This window comes from Lagenorhynchus albirostris, chromosome 2 (assembly GCF_949774975.1).
Source record: "Lagenorhynchus albirostris chromosome 2, mLagAlb1.1, whole genome shotgun sequence".
Taxonomy (NCBI): Eukaryota; Metazoa; Chordata; class Mammalia; order Artiodactyla; family Delphinidae; genus Lagenorhynchus; species Lagenorhynchus albirostris.
Window position 1 is genome coordinate 68,600,660 of NC_083096.1, and position 16,350 is coordinate 68,617,009.

At 40.2% G+C, this 16,350-nt stretch overlaps 1 protein-coding gene across 1 annotated transcript in view; it reads left to right on the plus strand.

Annotated features, from left to right (window-relative positions):
* Positions 1-16,048, plus strand: part of SH2D1B (SH2 domain containing 1B) — a 31,723-nt gene extending 15,675 nt beyond the window's left edge. The window contains exons 2-4 of the mRNA XM_060142231.1: positions 11,815-11,878; positions 14,147-14,312; positions 16,011-16,048. Coding sequence (XP_059998214.1) covers positions 11,815-11,878; positions 14,147-14,312; positions 16,011-16,048 — 268 coding nt within the window. The remainder of the gene's footprint in view (positions 1-11,814; positions 11,879-14,146; positions 14,313-16,010) is intronic.
* The last annotated feature ends 302 nt before the right edge of the window (positions 16,049-16,350 follow it).

Below are 16,350 nucleotides of genomic sequence, written 5' to 3' on the forward strand. Positions count from 1 at the left end.
TTAATTTGCACTTTTATTTGTACTTTATAATATACTTATTTTTAAAGTATATTTAAATATAATAAATACATAGTTTCACTGATCTTTGTTTTGTAATAAGTAATAAAATATTGGCATTGTCAGTTTTGTTTCAATAGTGCCAACCCGAAAGAGTAGACACTTGGGCTCATGGATTATACACATTTCAACTTTACTAAATTTTGCCAAATTGTTCTCCAAGATATTCGTATCTAATTATACCCCAATTAATAGTATATAAAACCTTGTATAGCTCCAAATCACAGCCAATATTTTGAATTAGTTAACTCTTACATCGTTGCCAATCTGGTATAAAATTATATCTTATGTGGTTTCATTTCTATTTCCCTGATTGTTAGTGAAGTGAAGCACCTTTTCATATGTTTACTGGCCATTGTACTTGTCTTTTTCTTATTGTACATTAATGTTCCCATTTTATCAATATATTACGGTTGCAATTATCTTCTCCCAACTTGCAGACTTCTTCACTTTGTTAATAGTATATTTTGATAAATAGAAGTTTTAATTTTAATATAGTGAGTTTATTAATCTTATCTTTTGGCTTGTACTTTTTGTGATTTAAGAACTCCTTCCTTAACTCAAGGTCATTAAGTCAGTCACTTACATTTCTCCCAAGCTTAGTGTTTTGTTTTTTCATAATTGGATCTTCAACTAGAGTGTGAAGCAGGAATCCAATTTTATTTGTTTACACATGAAAACATTAACATTATCATTTAAAAAACAGTCTATCCCTTTCTCATTCATCTGCTATGCCAGCTCTGTCCTATATCAAGTTTTTATACATATATGGGTCTGTTTCTGGGCTATTTTAGTCCATTAATGTCTTCTTGACTCGAGAGCCAGTTCCTCACTATCTTTTTTTTTAATACATACTTATTGGAGAATAATTGCTTCATAATGCTGTGTTAGTTTCTGTTGTACAACAAAGTGAATCAGCCATATGCATACATATATCCCCATATCCCCTCCCTCTTGAGACTCCCTCCCATCCACCCTATCCCACCCCTCTAAGTGGTCACAAAGCACCAAGCTGATCTCCCTGTGGGATACAACTGCTTCCCACTAGCTATCTATTTTACATTTGGTAATGTATATATGTAAATGCTACTCTCTCACTTCGTTCCACCTTACCTTTCCCCTTCTTCGTGTCCTCAAGTCCATTCTCTACGTAAGCATCTTTATTCCTGTCCTGCCCCAATGTTCGTCAGAGCCGTCTTGTTTTTTAGATTCCATATATATGTGTTAGCATACGGTATTTGTTTTTCTCTTTCTGACATAATTCACTCTGTATGACAGACTCTAGGTCCATCCACCTCACTACAAATAACTCAATTTCGTTTCTTTTTATGGCTGAGTAATATTCCATTGTATATATGTGCCACATCTTCTTTATCCATTCATCTGTCAATGGACACTTAGGTTGCTTCCATGTCCTGGCTATTGTAAATAGTGCTTCAGTGAACATTTTGGTACATGACTCTTTTTGAATTATGGTTTTCTCAGGGTATATGCCCAGTAGTGGGATTGCTGGGTCATATGCTAGTTCTATTTTTAGTTTTTTAAGGAATCTCCATACTATTCCCCATAGTGGCTATATCAATTTACATTCCCATCAATAGTGTAAGAAGTTTCCCTTTTCTCCACACCCTCTCCAGCATTTATTGTTTGAAGATTTTTTGATGATGGCCATTCTGACCCGTGTGAGGGTGATACCTCATTAGTTTTGATTTGCATTTCTCTAAAGATTAGTGATGTTGAGCATCCTTTCATGTGTTTGTTGGCAATCTGTATATCTTCTTTGAAGAAATGTTTATTTAGGTCTTCTGTCCATTTTTGGATTGGGTTGTTTGTTTTTTTCATATTGAGCTGCATGAGCTGCTTGTATATTTTGGAGATTAATCCTTTGTCAGTTGCTTCATTTGCAAATATTTTCTCCCATTCTGAGGGATGTCTTTTCATCTTGTTTATGGTTTCCTTTGCTATGCAAAAGCTTTTAAGTTTCATTAGGTCACATTTGTTAGTTTTTGTTTTTATTTCCATTTCTCTAGGAGGTGGGTCAAAAAGGATCTTGCTGTGATTTATGTCATAGAGTGTTCTGCCTATGTTTTCCTCTAAGAGTTTGATAGTGTCTGGCCTTACATTTAGGTCTTTAATCCATTTGGAGTCTATTTTTTTTTTCTTTTTTTTGCCGTACACAGGCCTCTCACTGCTGTGGCCTCTCCCATTGTGGAGCACAGGCTCCAGACACGCAGGCTCAGTGGCCATGGCTCATGGACCCAGCCACTCCGTGGCATGTGGGATCCTCCTGGACCAGGGCACGAACCCATTTCCCCTGCATCAGCAGGCGGACTCTCAACCACTGCGCCACCAGGGAAGCCCTGGAGTCTATTTTTGTATACAATGTTAGGGAATGTTCTAATTTCATTCTTTTACATGTAGCTGTCCAGTTTTCCCAGCACAAATTATTGAAGAGGCTGTCTTTTCTCCATTGTATATTCTTGCCCCCTTTATCAAAGAAAAGGTGACCATATGTGTGTAGTTTTACCTCTGGGTTTTCTAGCCCATTCCATTGATCTATATTTCTATTTTTGTGCCAGTACCATACTGCCTTGATTACTGTAGCTTTGTAGTATAGTCTGAAGTCATGGAGTCCGATTCCTCCAGCTCCATTTTTCTTTCTCTAGATTGTTTTTGCTATTCAGGGTCTTTTGTGTTTCCATACAAATTGTGAAATTTTTTGTTCTAGTTCTGTGAAAAATGCCATTGGTAGTTTGATAGGGATTGCATTGAATCTGTAGATTGCATTGGGTAGTAGAGTCATTTTCACAATGTTGATTCTTCCAATCCAAGAACATGGTATATCTCTCCATTTGTATTATCTTTAATTTCTTTCATCAGTGTCTCATAGTTTTCTGCATACAGGGCTTTTGTCTCCTTAGGTAGGTTTATTCCTAGGTATTTTATTCTTTTTGTTGCAATAGTAAATGGGATTGTTTCCTTAATTTCTCTTTCTGGTATTTTGTTGTTAATGTATAGGAATGCAAGAGATTTCTATGCATTAATTTTGTCTCCTGCTACTTTACCAAATTCATTGATTAGCTCTAGTAGTTTTCTGGTAGAATCTTTAGGATTCTCTATGTATAGTATCATGCCATCTGCAAACAGTGACAGTTTTACTTCTTCTTTTCCAATTTGGATTCGTTTTATTTCTTTTTCTTCTCTGATTGCTGTGGGTAAAACTTCCAAAACTATGTTGAATAACAGCAGTGAGAGTGAGCAACCTTGTCTTGTTCTTGATCTTAGAGGAAATGGTTTCTCTTTTTCACCATTGAGAACAATGTTGGCTGTGGATCTGTCATATATGGCCTTTATGATGTTGAGGTAGGTTCCCTTTATGCCCATTTTCTGGAGAGTGTTTATTATAAATTGGTGTTGAAATTTGTCAAAAGCTTTTTCTGCATCTATTGAGATGATCATATGCTTTTTATCCTTCAATTTGTTGATATGGTGTATCATATTGATTGATTTGCGTATATTGAAGAATCCTTGCATCCCTGAGATAAATCCCACTTGAACATGGTATATAATCCTTTTAATGTGCTGTTGGCTTCTGTTTGCTATTATTTTGTTGAGGATTTTTGCATCTATGTTCATCAATGCTGATAGTTTTCTTTTTTTGTGACATCTTTGTCTGGTTTTGGTATCAGGGTGATGGTGGCCTCATAGAATGAGTTTGGGAGTGTTCCTCCCTCTGCTATAAATTGGAAGAGTTTGAGAAGGATAGGTGTTAGCTCTTCTCTATATGTTTGATAGAATTCACCTGTGAAGTTATCTGGTCCTGGGCTTTTGTTTGTTTGAAGATTTTTAATCACAGTTTCAATTTCAGTGCTTGTGATTGGTCTGTTGATATTTTCTATTTCTTCCTGGTTCAGTCTCAGAACATTGTGCTTTTCTAAGAATTTGTCCATTTTTTCCAGGTTGTCCATTTTATTGGCATAGAGTTGCTTGTAGTAATCTCTCATGATCCTTTGTATTTCTGCAGTGTCAGTTGTTACTTCCTTTTCATTTCTAATTCTGTTGATGAGTCTTCTCCCTTTTCTTCTTGATGAGTCTGACTAATGGATTATCAATTTTGTTTATCTTCTCAAAGAACCAGATTTTAGTTTTATTGATCTTTGCTATTGTGCCCTTCATTCCTTTTTCATTTATTTCTGATCTGATCTTTATGATTTCTTTCCTTCTGCTAACTTTGGGGGTTTTTTTTGTTGTTGTTCTTTCTCTAGTTGCTTTAGGTGTAAGGTTAGGTTGTTTATTTGAGATTTTTCTTGTTTCTTAAGTTACGATCGTATTGCTATAAACTTCCCTCTTAGAACTGCTTTTGCTGTATCCCATAGGTTTTGGGTCATTGTGTTTTCATTGCCTGTTTCTAGGTATTTTTTAAATTTTCTCTTTGATTTCTTCAGTGATCTCTTGATAAAAATATGCTCTTATTTAGTAGCGTACTGTTTAGCCTCCGTATGTTTGTATTTTTTACAGTTTTTTACCTGTAATTGATATCTAGTCTCATAGTGTTGTGGTCGGAAAAGATACTTGATACGATTTCAATTTTCTTAAATTTACCAAGGCTTGATTTGTGACCCAAGATATGATCTATCCTGGAGAATGTTCCATGAGCACTTGAGAAGAAAGTGTATTCTGTTGTTTTGGATGGAATGTCCTATAAATATCAATTAAGTATGTCTTGTTCAATGTGTCATTTAAAGCTTGTGTTTCCGTATTTATTTTCATTTTGGATGATTTGTCCATTGGTGAAAGTGGGGTGTTAAAGTCCCCCACTAACTGTATTACTGTTGATTTCCCCTTTTATGGCTGTTAGCATTTGCCTTATGTACTGAGGCACCCCTATGCTGAGTGCATAAATATTTACAATTGTTATATATTCTTCTTGAATTGATCCCTTGATCATTATGTAGTGTCCTTCTTTGTCTCTTGTAGTAATCTTTATTTAAAGTCTATTTTGTCTGATATGAGAATTGCTACTCCAGCTTTCTTTTGATTTCCAATGGCATGGAATATCTTTTTTCATCACCTCATTTTCAGTCTGTATGTGTCCCTAAGTCTGAAGTGGGTTTCTTGTAGACAGCATATATATGGGGCTTGTTTCTCTATCCTTTCAGCCAGTCTATGTCTTTTGGTTGGAGCATTTAATCCATTTACATTTAGGTAATTATCGATATGTACATTCCTATTACCATTTTCGTAATTGTTTTAGGTTTGTTTTCATAGGTCTTTTCCTTCTCTTGTGTTTCCTGCCTAGAGAAATTCCTTTAACATTTGATGCAACCTGGTCTGGTGGTGCTGAATTCTCTTAACTTTTGCTTGTTGGTAAAGGTTTTAGTTTCTCCATTGAATCTGAATGAGATCCTCCTGGGTAGAGTAATCTTGGTTGTAGGTTTTTCTCCTTCATCACTTTAAATATGTCCTGCCACTCCCTTCTGGCTTGCAGTTTCTGCTGAAAGATCAGCTGTTAACTTTATGGGGATTCCCTTGTATGTTATTTGTTGCTTTTCCTTTGCTGCTTTTAATATGTTTTCTTTGTATTTAATTTTTGATAGTTTGATTAATATGTGTCTTGGCGTTTTTCTCCTTGGATTTATCCTGTATGGGACTCTCTGCACTTCCTGTACTTGATTGACTATTTCCTGTCCCATGTTAGGGAGGTTTTCAACTATAATCTCTTTAAATATTTTCTCTGATGCTTTCCTTCTCTCTTCTTCTTCTGAGACCCCTGTAATTTGAATGTTTGTACATTTAATGCAGTCCAAGAGGTCTCTGAGACTGTCCTCAATTCTTTTCATTCTTTTTTTCTTTATTCTGCCTTGTGGTAGTTATTTTCAGTATTTTATCTTCCAGGTCACTTATCCATTCTTCTTCCTCAGTTATTCTGTTATTCGTTCCTTCTAGAGTATTTTTAATTTCATTTATTGTGTTGTTCATCACTGTTTGTTTGATCTTTAGTTCTGCCATGTCCTTGTTAAACGTTTCTTGCATTTTGTCTATTCTATTTCCAAGATTTTGGATCATCTTTATTATCATTACTCTGAATTCTTTTTCAGGTAGACTGCCTATTTCCTCTTCATTTGTTTGGTCTGGTGGGTTTTTACCTTGCTCCTTCATCTGCTGCATATTTCTCTGTCTTCTCATTTTGTTTAACTGACTGTGTTTAGGGTCTCCATTTCTCAGGCTGCATGTTTGTAATTCCTGTTGTTTTGGTGTCTGCCCCCAGTGGGTGAGGTTGGTTCAGTGGGTTGTGTAGGCTTCCTGATGGAGGGGACTGGTACCTGTGTTCTGGTGGGTGGGGCTGGATCTTGTCTTTCTGGTGGGCAGGGCCACATCCAGTGGTGTGTTTTGGGTTGTCTGTGAAGTTAGTATGATTTTTAGGCAGCCTCTCTGCCAATGGGTGGGGCTGTGTTCCTGTCCTGCTAGTTGTTTGGCATGGGAAGTCCAGCACTGGAGCTTGCTGGCCATTAGGTGGAGCTGGGTGTTAACGCTGAGACGGAGATTTCTGGGACAGCTCTTGCCGATGGGCAGGAGGTCTCTGGTGGCCCAATGTCCTGAACTTGACTCTCCCACCTCAGAGGCTCAGGCCTGACACCAGGCCAGAGCACCAAGACGCTGTCAGCCACATGGCTCAGAAGAGAGAGAAAAAAAGAAGGAAAAATAATAATAAATTTAAAAATTATTAAAATAAAAATTTTTTTAAATAATTATTTTTGAAAAAGAAAAGAGCAACCAAACCAATAAACAAATCCACCAACGATAACAAGCGCTAAAAACTATACTAAGATAAACATAAAGATCAGAAACAAATCAGTTGCAGACAGCAAACCCCAAACCCCACAGTTTCTTCCAAAGTCCACCACCTCAATTTTGGGACGATTCATTGTCTATTCATGTATTCCACAGATGCCAGGTACATCAAATTGATTGTGGGGATTTAATCCGCTGCTCCAGAGGCTGCATGGAAAAATTTCCCTTTCTCATCTTTGTTCGCACAGCTCCTGGGGTTCAGCTTTGGTTTTAGCCCCACCTCCGCATGTAGGTTACCCTCAGGCATCTGTTCCCACCCAGAGAGTACAGGGTTAAAGCAGAGGCTGATTAGGGGGCTCTTGCTCACTCAGGCTGGGGGGAGGGAGGGGTACGGTAGTTATTATTGGAATGTGGGGTGAGCCTGTGGTGGCAGAGGCTGGTGTGACATTGCAACAGCCTGAGGCACACCATGTGTTCTCCCGGGGAACCAGTCCCTGGATCACAGAACTCTGGCAGTGGTTTGTTGCTCAGGCTCCCGGGGGGGTATGGATAGTGAGCTGTGCTCGCACACAGGCTTCTTGGTGGCTGCAGCAGCAGCCTTAGCATTTCATTCCTGTCTCTGGGGTCCGAGCTGATAGCTTCAGCTCACACCCGTCTCTGGAGCTCGTTTAGGTGGTGCTCTGCATCCCCTCTCCTCATGCACCCCGAAACAATGGTCTCTTGGCTCTTAGGCAGGTCCACACTTTTTCGCAGACTCTCTCCTGGCTAGCTGTGGCGCACTAGCCCCCTTCAGGCTGTGTTCATGCAGCCAACCCCAGCCCTCTCCCTGGGATCTCACCTCTGAAGCCTGAGCCTCAGCTCGCAGCCCCCGCCCACCCCAGCAGGTGAGCAGAAAAGCCTCTCAGGCTGGTGAGTGCTGGTTGGCTCTGATCCTCTGTGCGGGAAGCTCTTTGCTTTGCCCTCTGCACTCCTGTTGCTTTGCTCTCCTCTGTGGCTCTGAAGCTTCCCCCCGCTGCCCATCCCTGTCTCCATCAGTGAAGGGGCTTCCTATTATGTGGAAACTTTTCCTACTTCACAGCTCCCTCCCATCCTTATTCCTTTATCTCTGTTTTTCTTTTTTCTTTTGCCCTACCCAAGTATGTGGGGATTTTCTTGCCTTTTGGGAAGTCGGAGGTCTTCTGCCAGCATTCAGTAGGTGTTCTGTAGGAGCTGTTCCACATGTAGACGTATTTTTGTTATATTTGTGGGGAGGAAGGTGATATCCACATCTTACTCCTCCGCCATCTTGAAGGTCCCCTGGCTATCTGTTTTACATTTGGTAGTGTATATATGTCAATGCTACTCTCACTTCGCCCCAACTTCCCTTCCCCGCTCCCCGCGTCCTCAAGTCCATTCTCTATGTCTGCATCTTTATTCCTGCCCTGCCACTAGGTTCATCAGTACTGTTTTTTTTTAGATTCCATATACATGCGTTAGCATACAGTACTTGTTTTTCTCTTTCTGACTTACTTCACTCTCACTATCTTAATTATAGCTTTATAAGAAGACATAAGACTTGTTAAGACAGAAGCACCGCACTGAGTGCACACACACACACACACACACACACACACCAGTTTTTTCTTTTTCAAAATTGACTAGACCAGATATTTATGCAGAGGAGTGACATGATCTGACTCACAGTTTTTAAAAGGAGCACCCTGGCTGTTTTGTAAAGAATAATAATGACATCAGAGAGAGAGGAAAAATTGCTAGAATTATGTCCTTGAATAGATGAAAGCAGATGGCAACCAGTGGAAATAAGAGGGATTAGCTTTGCAGAGCAGCATGCAAAGTTCAACCACGGTAATAAAGGCAGAGTCTATGCGTGTAGATGCTATTATGCTATTATGGTGATGGGAATCTGGAGATTCTCTTCTGATTGTTTTAATCTCTTTGGTGAAATCATCAGTTAAGAATGAGATGCTGAAGGTTTAAGAAGAAAGGAAATGGTGTAGAATCATTGTTGAGGAGAATAGGAAAATCAATGGTCACCTGGAGGCATTAAGAGCCTACTTGAGGTTTGTGGTCATTTAAAGAGAGAACAGTGAACATGGCTGTGTCTCCCAGCCACATGCAGCTGTAGAGATTTGGGCTTAATCAGGATTCTGCTAATTAAGGAAATAAAGTGAACGATGATAAAGGAGTTGAAGGGAGTGATTGTAATGGTTGACAAGCAATCTAAACTGGGTAAAGAAGGGAGTGAAGACATGTGAGTAAGAACACTGAAAAGTGGTAGGATCAATGGATTGGAAAGTCTATGGGGTCAAGGGAATGTTGGGGAAGGGATCTGGAAAGACGGGAAGCAGGAGAAAGAGAGTGGGATGCACGAAATTCACATTATGAGAGGGTTGCCCATATTGGCAATTACAAGGTCAAAGTTATGAGTGGGGCTGGCTTCGTGGCATGCAACCTTATGCAGCCACCAAAGGCCCTACACTCAGAGGGCCCTGCACTTGGTTTACTGTTCTGCTGTCACCATCTCAAAATTCCTAATAATTTTTTAAGAGGGGTGTTAAATTTTCATTTTTTCTATGGGCCCCACAAATTATGTAGCCAGTCCTGGTTATGAACATGGGAGTGAGAAGGCGATGTAGGTGGAAGACAAGATTATTGAAGGAGAGGAATTAGAGGAACTGAGAAATTGGGATGTTAAAGGATAATCTACATGTGAATTGAAATTGCCAACAATTTAGTCAGGAATAGTACTGAAGACAGTGACAGTGAGCTAGGAGCTAAAACCTGGAGAAACGAGTCGCAGTAACACAGAGCTGAGGAGCTGTCAGCATAGTGACATCTTGATTGGGTAGGAGGTGATATAATCTACATGAAGCTCAAAGCTGAGGGTTTGGAGACAGGAGACAACATTGAAGAGCTGCAAAAGCAAGAACACGGGCCTCCCCTCCAGGCCCGCAGTGAGGAGAGAGCAGCAGCCTTTTAGTGGGGTCCCGGGGAAGCAGTGTCCGTGAGACAGAGCCAGGTTTCCCTCAGAGTGAGAAGGTGACAGGGATGATTAGAGAATAGGTTGAAGACATAGGAGACTTTGATGATGGCAGACCTTGAGTGCTAGAGAACACAAGGAAGGATTTCAGGAGCTGGGGAGAGGACACAATACAGGCTGTACAGAGCCTTGTAGGATTAGAAAACAGGAGAAAAGATATCCTGTGAGACTGGGCTTTTTGCAATGACTAACAAACAGGGATAAAGGGCATGATGAGATTAGCCCAGTGGATTCCAGGCAGAGGGTAGAGACAAGACTGTGAGTGTTGGGGGATAAAGAGGGGCTCCCTCGTCACCGTGGTGACAGGGGCCGAAGGCCCAGGGGAAACATGGTCTTTATAACTGCCTTGAGTGTAAATGCACACTGAAAAATCATGTATCTTTTAAAAGTTTTATAAGTGGCATCTATAAAATAATAATTAGAATAGGAGGCATTACAATAAGTCTTTATGTCGACCCAATAATATTGCAATTGTATAAAGTGGATACTAATCTCACTGCTCTGTAATCTCTTACAGCATTTTTGGGGGTAAACATTCCAAAATAAATGCATATAGGTATCACAAGTTCAGTAAATCAATTTCTTGTAAAGCATCACTGCAATGTGGCTTATTTCATTAAAAATACTTTGCAAAGAATAAGACTATATTTGAGCAATGTCAGTCTTTCTAACTTCAGGTATATGGCTTTTGGATTAATTAATATAGAACCTCCATTTGTTTTATTCTTTCAAACTCCTCTAGTAAAGATTTTCTTAGGCTGATAATACAACAATGTAATTAAACATAAAGTCATTTATTTAAGAATTTAACTTAGGCTATATGATAGTTGAGTTTCAAGAAACCATGTGAGCAACCAAAAGCAATGTATGGACCTTGTTTGGATCCCGATTTGAATAATACTTCTGTGAAAAGACACTTGTGAGACCTCTTCCCAGACTGTGGAATACTTTAATTTGTCACATATAGACAAGGATTCATGTGAAAACTTTTTGTTGCTTGTCATGTGATTTAAAGACACCCACTAGCTTCTTCTGGCCTCAGGAAACCCCACAAAAAGGATTGGGATTTGAAGTCCATTGTCAAAGCCACCAGACGATCAGCAATGACGTCTCCTGTACCTTAAAGCTATAGCTATCTGCCTTCCCAATTCAGTCAAAAGATGGGTCATCTGATTCTTTGGCATGGGTGCAAGTGAAGGGGTGAGGAGTGATCAGTCAGATAATTTGAACTTCATGTCAATGTTTTTTATCCTCATTTTTTACATTTTAATATTTCTTTGGAATCAGAACATAGTTAACAGTTGATAGAGACATTTAATGTATGCATTTTTCTCCTCAAAAGCTACTACTAAATTGACTGTATCCTACAATTGATGACATCTTGGAATTGAGGAAATATGGTAATGTATGCTATTTCCTGTTTTGGAAATTGCTCAATTGAGTCTGTTATCTAAATTCTAGTTAGATTACTTACCCAGTGGCTCCTGTTCCAGTGAGGAAAAAGAGCACAATACATCACTTCCTTGCACAAAATTCCCAACCTTCTCTATTTTAGTTACATTAACTATCTCTAATGAGGTCAATGACCTGTCACTTAATAAACAACACAGGAATGGCTTGATGGTGTTTTGTATGTTGTATCAACTTAGGGCTAAGTGAAAAAACTAGAGAGAAATACCAAGACAATGGAAACTGTAAAATTTCTCTCCTTATTCTCTTTGCTACAGCCCAGACTTCCACCATAGAATAAAGGTCTCCATTTTAAAACCTCTCTTTCAAATTCCCACAGATGAGAAGGTCTGAAAATGATCAGTTTCTTTTTGGGATCCAAGATTGACAAAGCCATTGCACACAAAATACAGTGGTAGATATTACCTGGATTTGCATATAAGAACATTGTGATTCACACAGTCATCTTTCCACAGGTTTAAAAAGTTGGTCTACACATACCGAATCTTCAAAGAGAAACATGGGTATTACAATATACAGGTAAGAACATACAAGAACTCCTATAACAAAAACAACACAAGCTGGGGGGAGTAAAACCTGAGAACATCTCTCGAACCTGAGATGCCATGAAGAGGCATTCTAAACAGGGAAGCACTGCGGAGAGTTAGAATCAGATCAGTAGTTTACCTTGTCTTTCTTTCAGAGAAATAGGAATGCACTAGAGTTGGGTTCCATTTTCAAGAAAAACAAGGCTGTTGTTCAAAAGTGTAGAGGCACAAAGTTCCTCCAGGGGTCAAATATACCAACCTGAACTCCATATAAGACTACCGTCAAATTATAAGACTAAACAACGAACAGGATGAGTGGAAAGGGAAGGTGGGGAGAAGTCCGAATGTTTAAGAAGTCGACATTCGGGGACACCATAGCTGTATGAAAATGCAAAAGGGAGCATCAGTCAACTGGCAATTTAGGGATTTCTTTAATGCTTCTGGTTTACTGAGAGCTAAGCAGAAAAACCTTTTTTTTTTTTTTTTGAAGTTACTTCTCTGGTAGGAAATAGAGTATAATAAATGTCATTGAATCTTTAATTACTAACATAGACTCCTGAACTAATCTTTCTGAAACACTTGCATAAATGTTAAGCAGACTTTTTTACTGCAGGATTTCTCAGAATCTTTAATATGCTAAAGTTCACTGTGACTGTCTGAAAGAGATTAGAATATACAATGATCCCCAGACACACACACACACACACACACACACACACACACACACACATATATGTAATTTTTCTTTTGCCACAAAGGACATTATTGAGGCAATTGACAAAATCTGCATCAGGTCTGTAGATTAGTAATAGTATTGCATCAAGATTAATTTCCTCATAGGGAGGGTTGGAGGGAGACACAAAAGGGAGGAGATATGGGGATATATGTATATGTATAGTTGCTTCACTTTGTTATAAAGCAGAAACTAGCACACCATTGTAAAGCAATTATACTCCAATAAAGATGTTTAAAAAAAAGTTCCCTATAATGGCCATTGATATTCTAAACTGTCTTTGGTCAGGTCTGTTCATTTAGTTAGAAATGTACCTGAAAAAAAAAAAACGATTAATTTCCTCATTTTAGTGTGGATATGTAATGTTCTTGCTTTTTAGGAAATATGAAGTATTTAGGGTCAAAGGGATATCATGTCAGCAACTTACTCTCATAATTTTTTTTAAAAAAGAATACATATATGTATACATATATACACACACATATATATTTAGAAAGAGAGAGAATGAAAGGCAAATAAAATTTTAACATTTGGGGTATGGGTGAAGGTTATATATGGAAATTTAAAAAGTATTTTTGCAGCTTTTAAAGCAACATATTTTAAAACATTTATTTCTTTGTTGTGCATATTTTGGGAAGTTCTGGATAATTCCTTAATACCCCATTTTGTCTCTTGTCTGAATAAAACAGAGAGGCATCCAAGTCAGTTATAACAGACACAGAGGGGCATTTCATTGACACAGAGGGGCATTTCATACAGCAGCCTGTCCTGGATGCTACCTTGGGCTGAAGTGACAGCCTTTCGTAGAGCCCTCTTCCATGTCAGGCTGCATCTCTGTCATGGAGTTAACTACACCCCAGGTCACAGAGCCTTCCTGTCACCACCCCTCTGTAGACCAACACTGTGGTCCTAAGAGAACCACAGTGATCATTAAGAAAATCAAATACATAAGAGCCAAGGAAGCTCTTGTGTTTTAAAATTATTTCTATAAGATTATATTAGAAAATTGTACTTGGTTTGTAGGTGGTAAAGAGAAAACAACTATTCACAATTTACCTGAGTCATGTTGACATTCCCATTTTCAATTTAAATCGGGACTTTTTGTCTTGTTTTCCTCTCATGGAGAGTCTGAATTCATCAAGTATGTAAGTTGTATATTTTGCATTTCCCATCAGAAGTCCTCCCGTATTAGTCCCCCTCACTCTGACATAAGCTCTTAGATGGGTACCCTCCACAGTGTACCTACAAGAACTGTCCCCAAATTGCCAAGAATGGGGGCTCATTCGATACTGCAGACTGAGGTGGGGACCTTTGATTGTTAATCTTCTTTACTCAGAGTAGCTCAAGTCAGAATTCCATTTTAAAAAGGAGGGTTTCTGGTTATTGCGTATGGTGTGAGCTCCCACACAAGTGTCGGCCACCTGTTTTCAATTCACCGCTCAGCGGCAGCCCTGAAAACCACTGTTTTGAGAAGTGTCATCTTTCACACACCATTGCACAATGATGAGTGATCTTGCATTTTTGCAGACCGTGGAAGGCGCTCAAAGACAGACCTTTCCAAACCTAGAGGAACTGATCTCCAAGTTTGAAAAACCAAATCAAGGGCTGGTGGTTCACCTTTTAAGGCCAATAAAGAGAACCTGTCCCTCCCTGAGATGGAGAAGATCGAAGATACAGCTGGATGGTATTTATGGTAAAAAAACTTGCACACGGGTGCCAGACAGGAACCTTAGTCCCATTTCCACCACTGGGCTACTTTGCAGAACCGATACAGATAATTGCCCCTTTCTAGGATGTTAGCTTTAAAAAGCTTCATCCTATGAAGAGCACTTTCCATTTTGTTGGGAAGTGGTGACTTGGAGCTCCTGGAGGTGGCAAACGCATAGAGCTCTCTGTGCTTGGACAGCCCGGGGAGGAAGAGTGGCTCCCAAACATTCTCCAGGAGCTGACTTCAGACCCATTCTGTGACCTTGTGCAAACAACACAGGTTTGGGAACAGATGGCCAACAAGCAGAATTTTCAAATGAGAAAATTGCTTCAACCCTCTCCCCAAGCCTCATCCTGTTACATGTTGCTCAATATTTGCTAAGCATTCATTTATATGGTGTTAGGGGAATAATTATTTCAGATACACCCCAAAAGTTATTAAGCCATGGTGGAAAAGGAGAGATGGTCCGTAAATCTGAGTGAGGAGAATCCAGATCATATCCCAAGCAGCTACTCTTGCTTACATCCCTGCAAGTCTGCTCTCAGAAGAGAATCTAGCATCTGTCAGTTACAACGTAGTTCGAATTTAACTCAGACTTCCTGAGACATTTACAGTTTAACCCTGTCTTCTCAAGGTGGGATGTGTGGTGATAGCCCCATGAAAGGGATTTCAGTCATCAGTGGGTAGGTGATGGGGATGGGACCAGAAGTGCTAGCTAGGGAGAAAGGCAGAGGACAGAGAGTTCTGGGGAGCCTGCAATCACCCCACACCCATTGTCCTCTGTCTATAGCAAAGTTTCCCTTTAGACTGCCAGAGCAAACTTCTCACCTCCCCAACAAGACTAAGCGTGGCTTTTTAATTATGGAAAAAAAAAACCCAAAACCCTCCTCTACCATTTTCTGTCCCCCTTCCCCCACATAGAGGAGTGTGCACCCAGAGAAGAAGCGACCCATGCACCCGCTTCCTATAGGTTCAGCTGCAGATGTAGTCCCACGGCCATTTTCTACCATAACTTACAGAGTTTGAAGGTGTGGTTCCTGTTCCCAACTAGGTCTTAAAGCATGGTTCGGTCTTCCCTGAACCCTCCACAGCACGTAGAAGAATAAAACGGGGCAGAGTAGAAGCCCAGGGATGTACCTGTGCTGCAGTCCTCAGGCAAACCCAGATGGGTTGCTCAGGATGCTTGGGGTGGCAGTAGTATTTGTCTCAGCGATGATAAAATAACCACAAATTCCAACAGGAGAACCCTTTAGAGTTCGTCCCCAAGAACTGGGTGAGAGTCTCGCCGTACCAGTTGTCCATGCTTGGCCAGCCTTGGCAGAGCAAGCTCCCAAATCCTCAGCTCCCGAAGTGGGAACTTCCTCCCATTAGCTCATCTTCTTCCTCCCTTTCCCTTGGCCTCCTTAGAACAAGCCTTAGGTGTTCTCACTCTGAGGAAGGCGCAGGTGTTCTGCTGGTGAGTGGAGGCATCTGGTCCTGGAAACTCTGATGTTCGACTTATAAACAGACCCCCTCTTTTGCCAGGAGAGCTCCCTGTGGTACCCCAGCCCTTGAAGGTGTCACTTTGATGTGGCATCAAGATCGCCCTCTGCCTGGGGAGAAGTCTTTCCCTTGACTGGTGTGGGTCAGTGTGACTCCTGGGTGTTGAGCCTCATGGCTGGTCTTCTGCTTTTTTTTCCCCAGAGAACAGTAACAGCGATTATGTGGCTGTCTTGCCTTGAAGATAAGGAGACTGGACAAAGCACTTATAGAAGAGGTGGGCTGATAGCTCTCACCAGTAACCCTGCTTCTCCTGCAGGTGTAGGTCTGTAAGGCCAAACTCTAGTGGACAATTTAGACTCTCCTGGTGTGAGTGACTGTCCACCAGTCTCAGAGAAATCACTCCCCCTGCCCCGCCTCCCGTGCATATACCTTGAGCAGCTTCGAAACCCCTTTTCCCCTCTCACTCTTCTTTCTTGCAATAGGACAGCCTGAACCTATTCTCCTTGACTTGTTAAAGGTGCCACCACTACATCACAGTTGA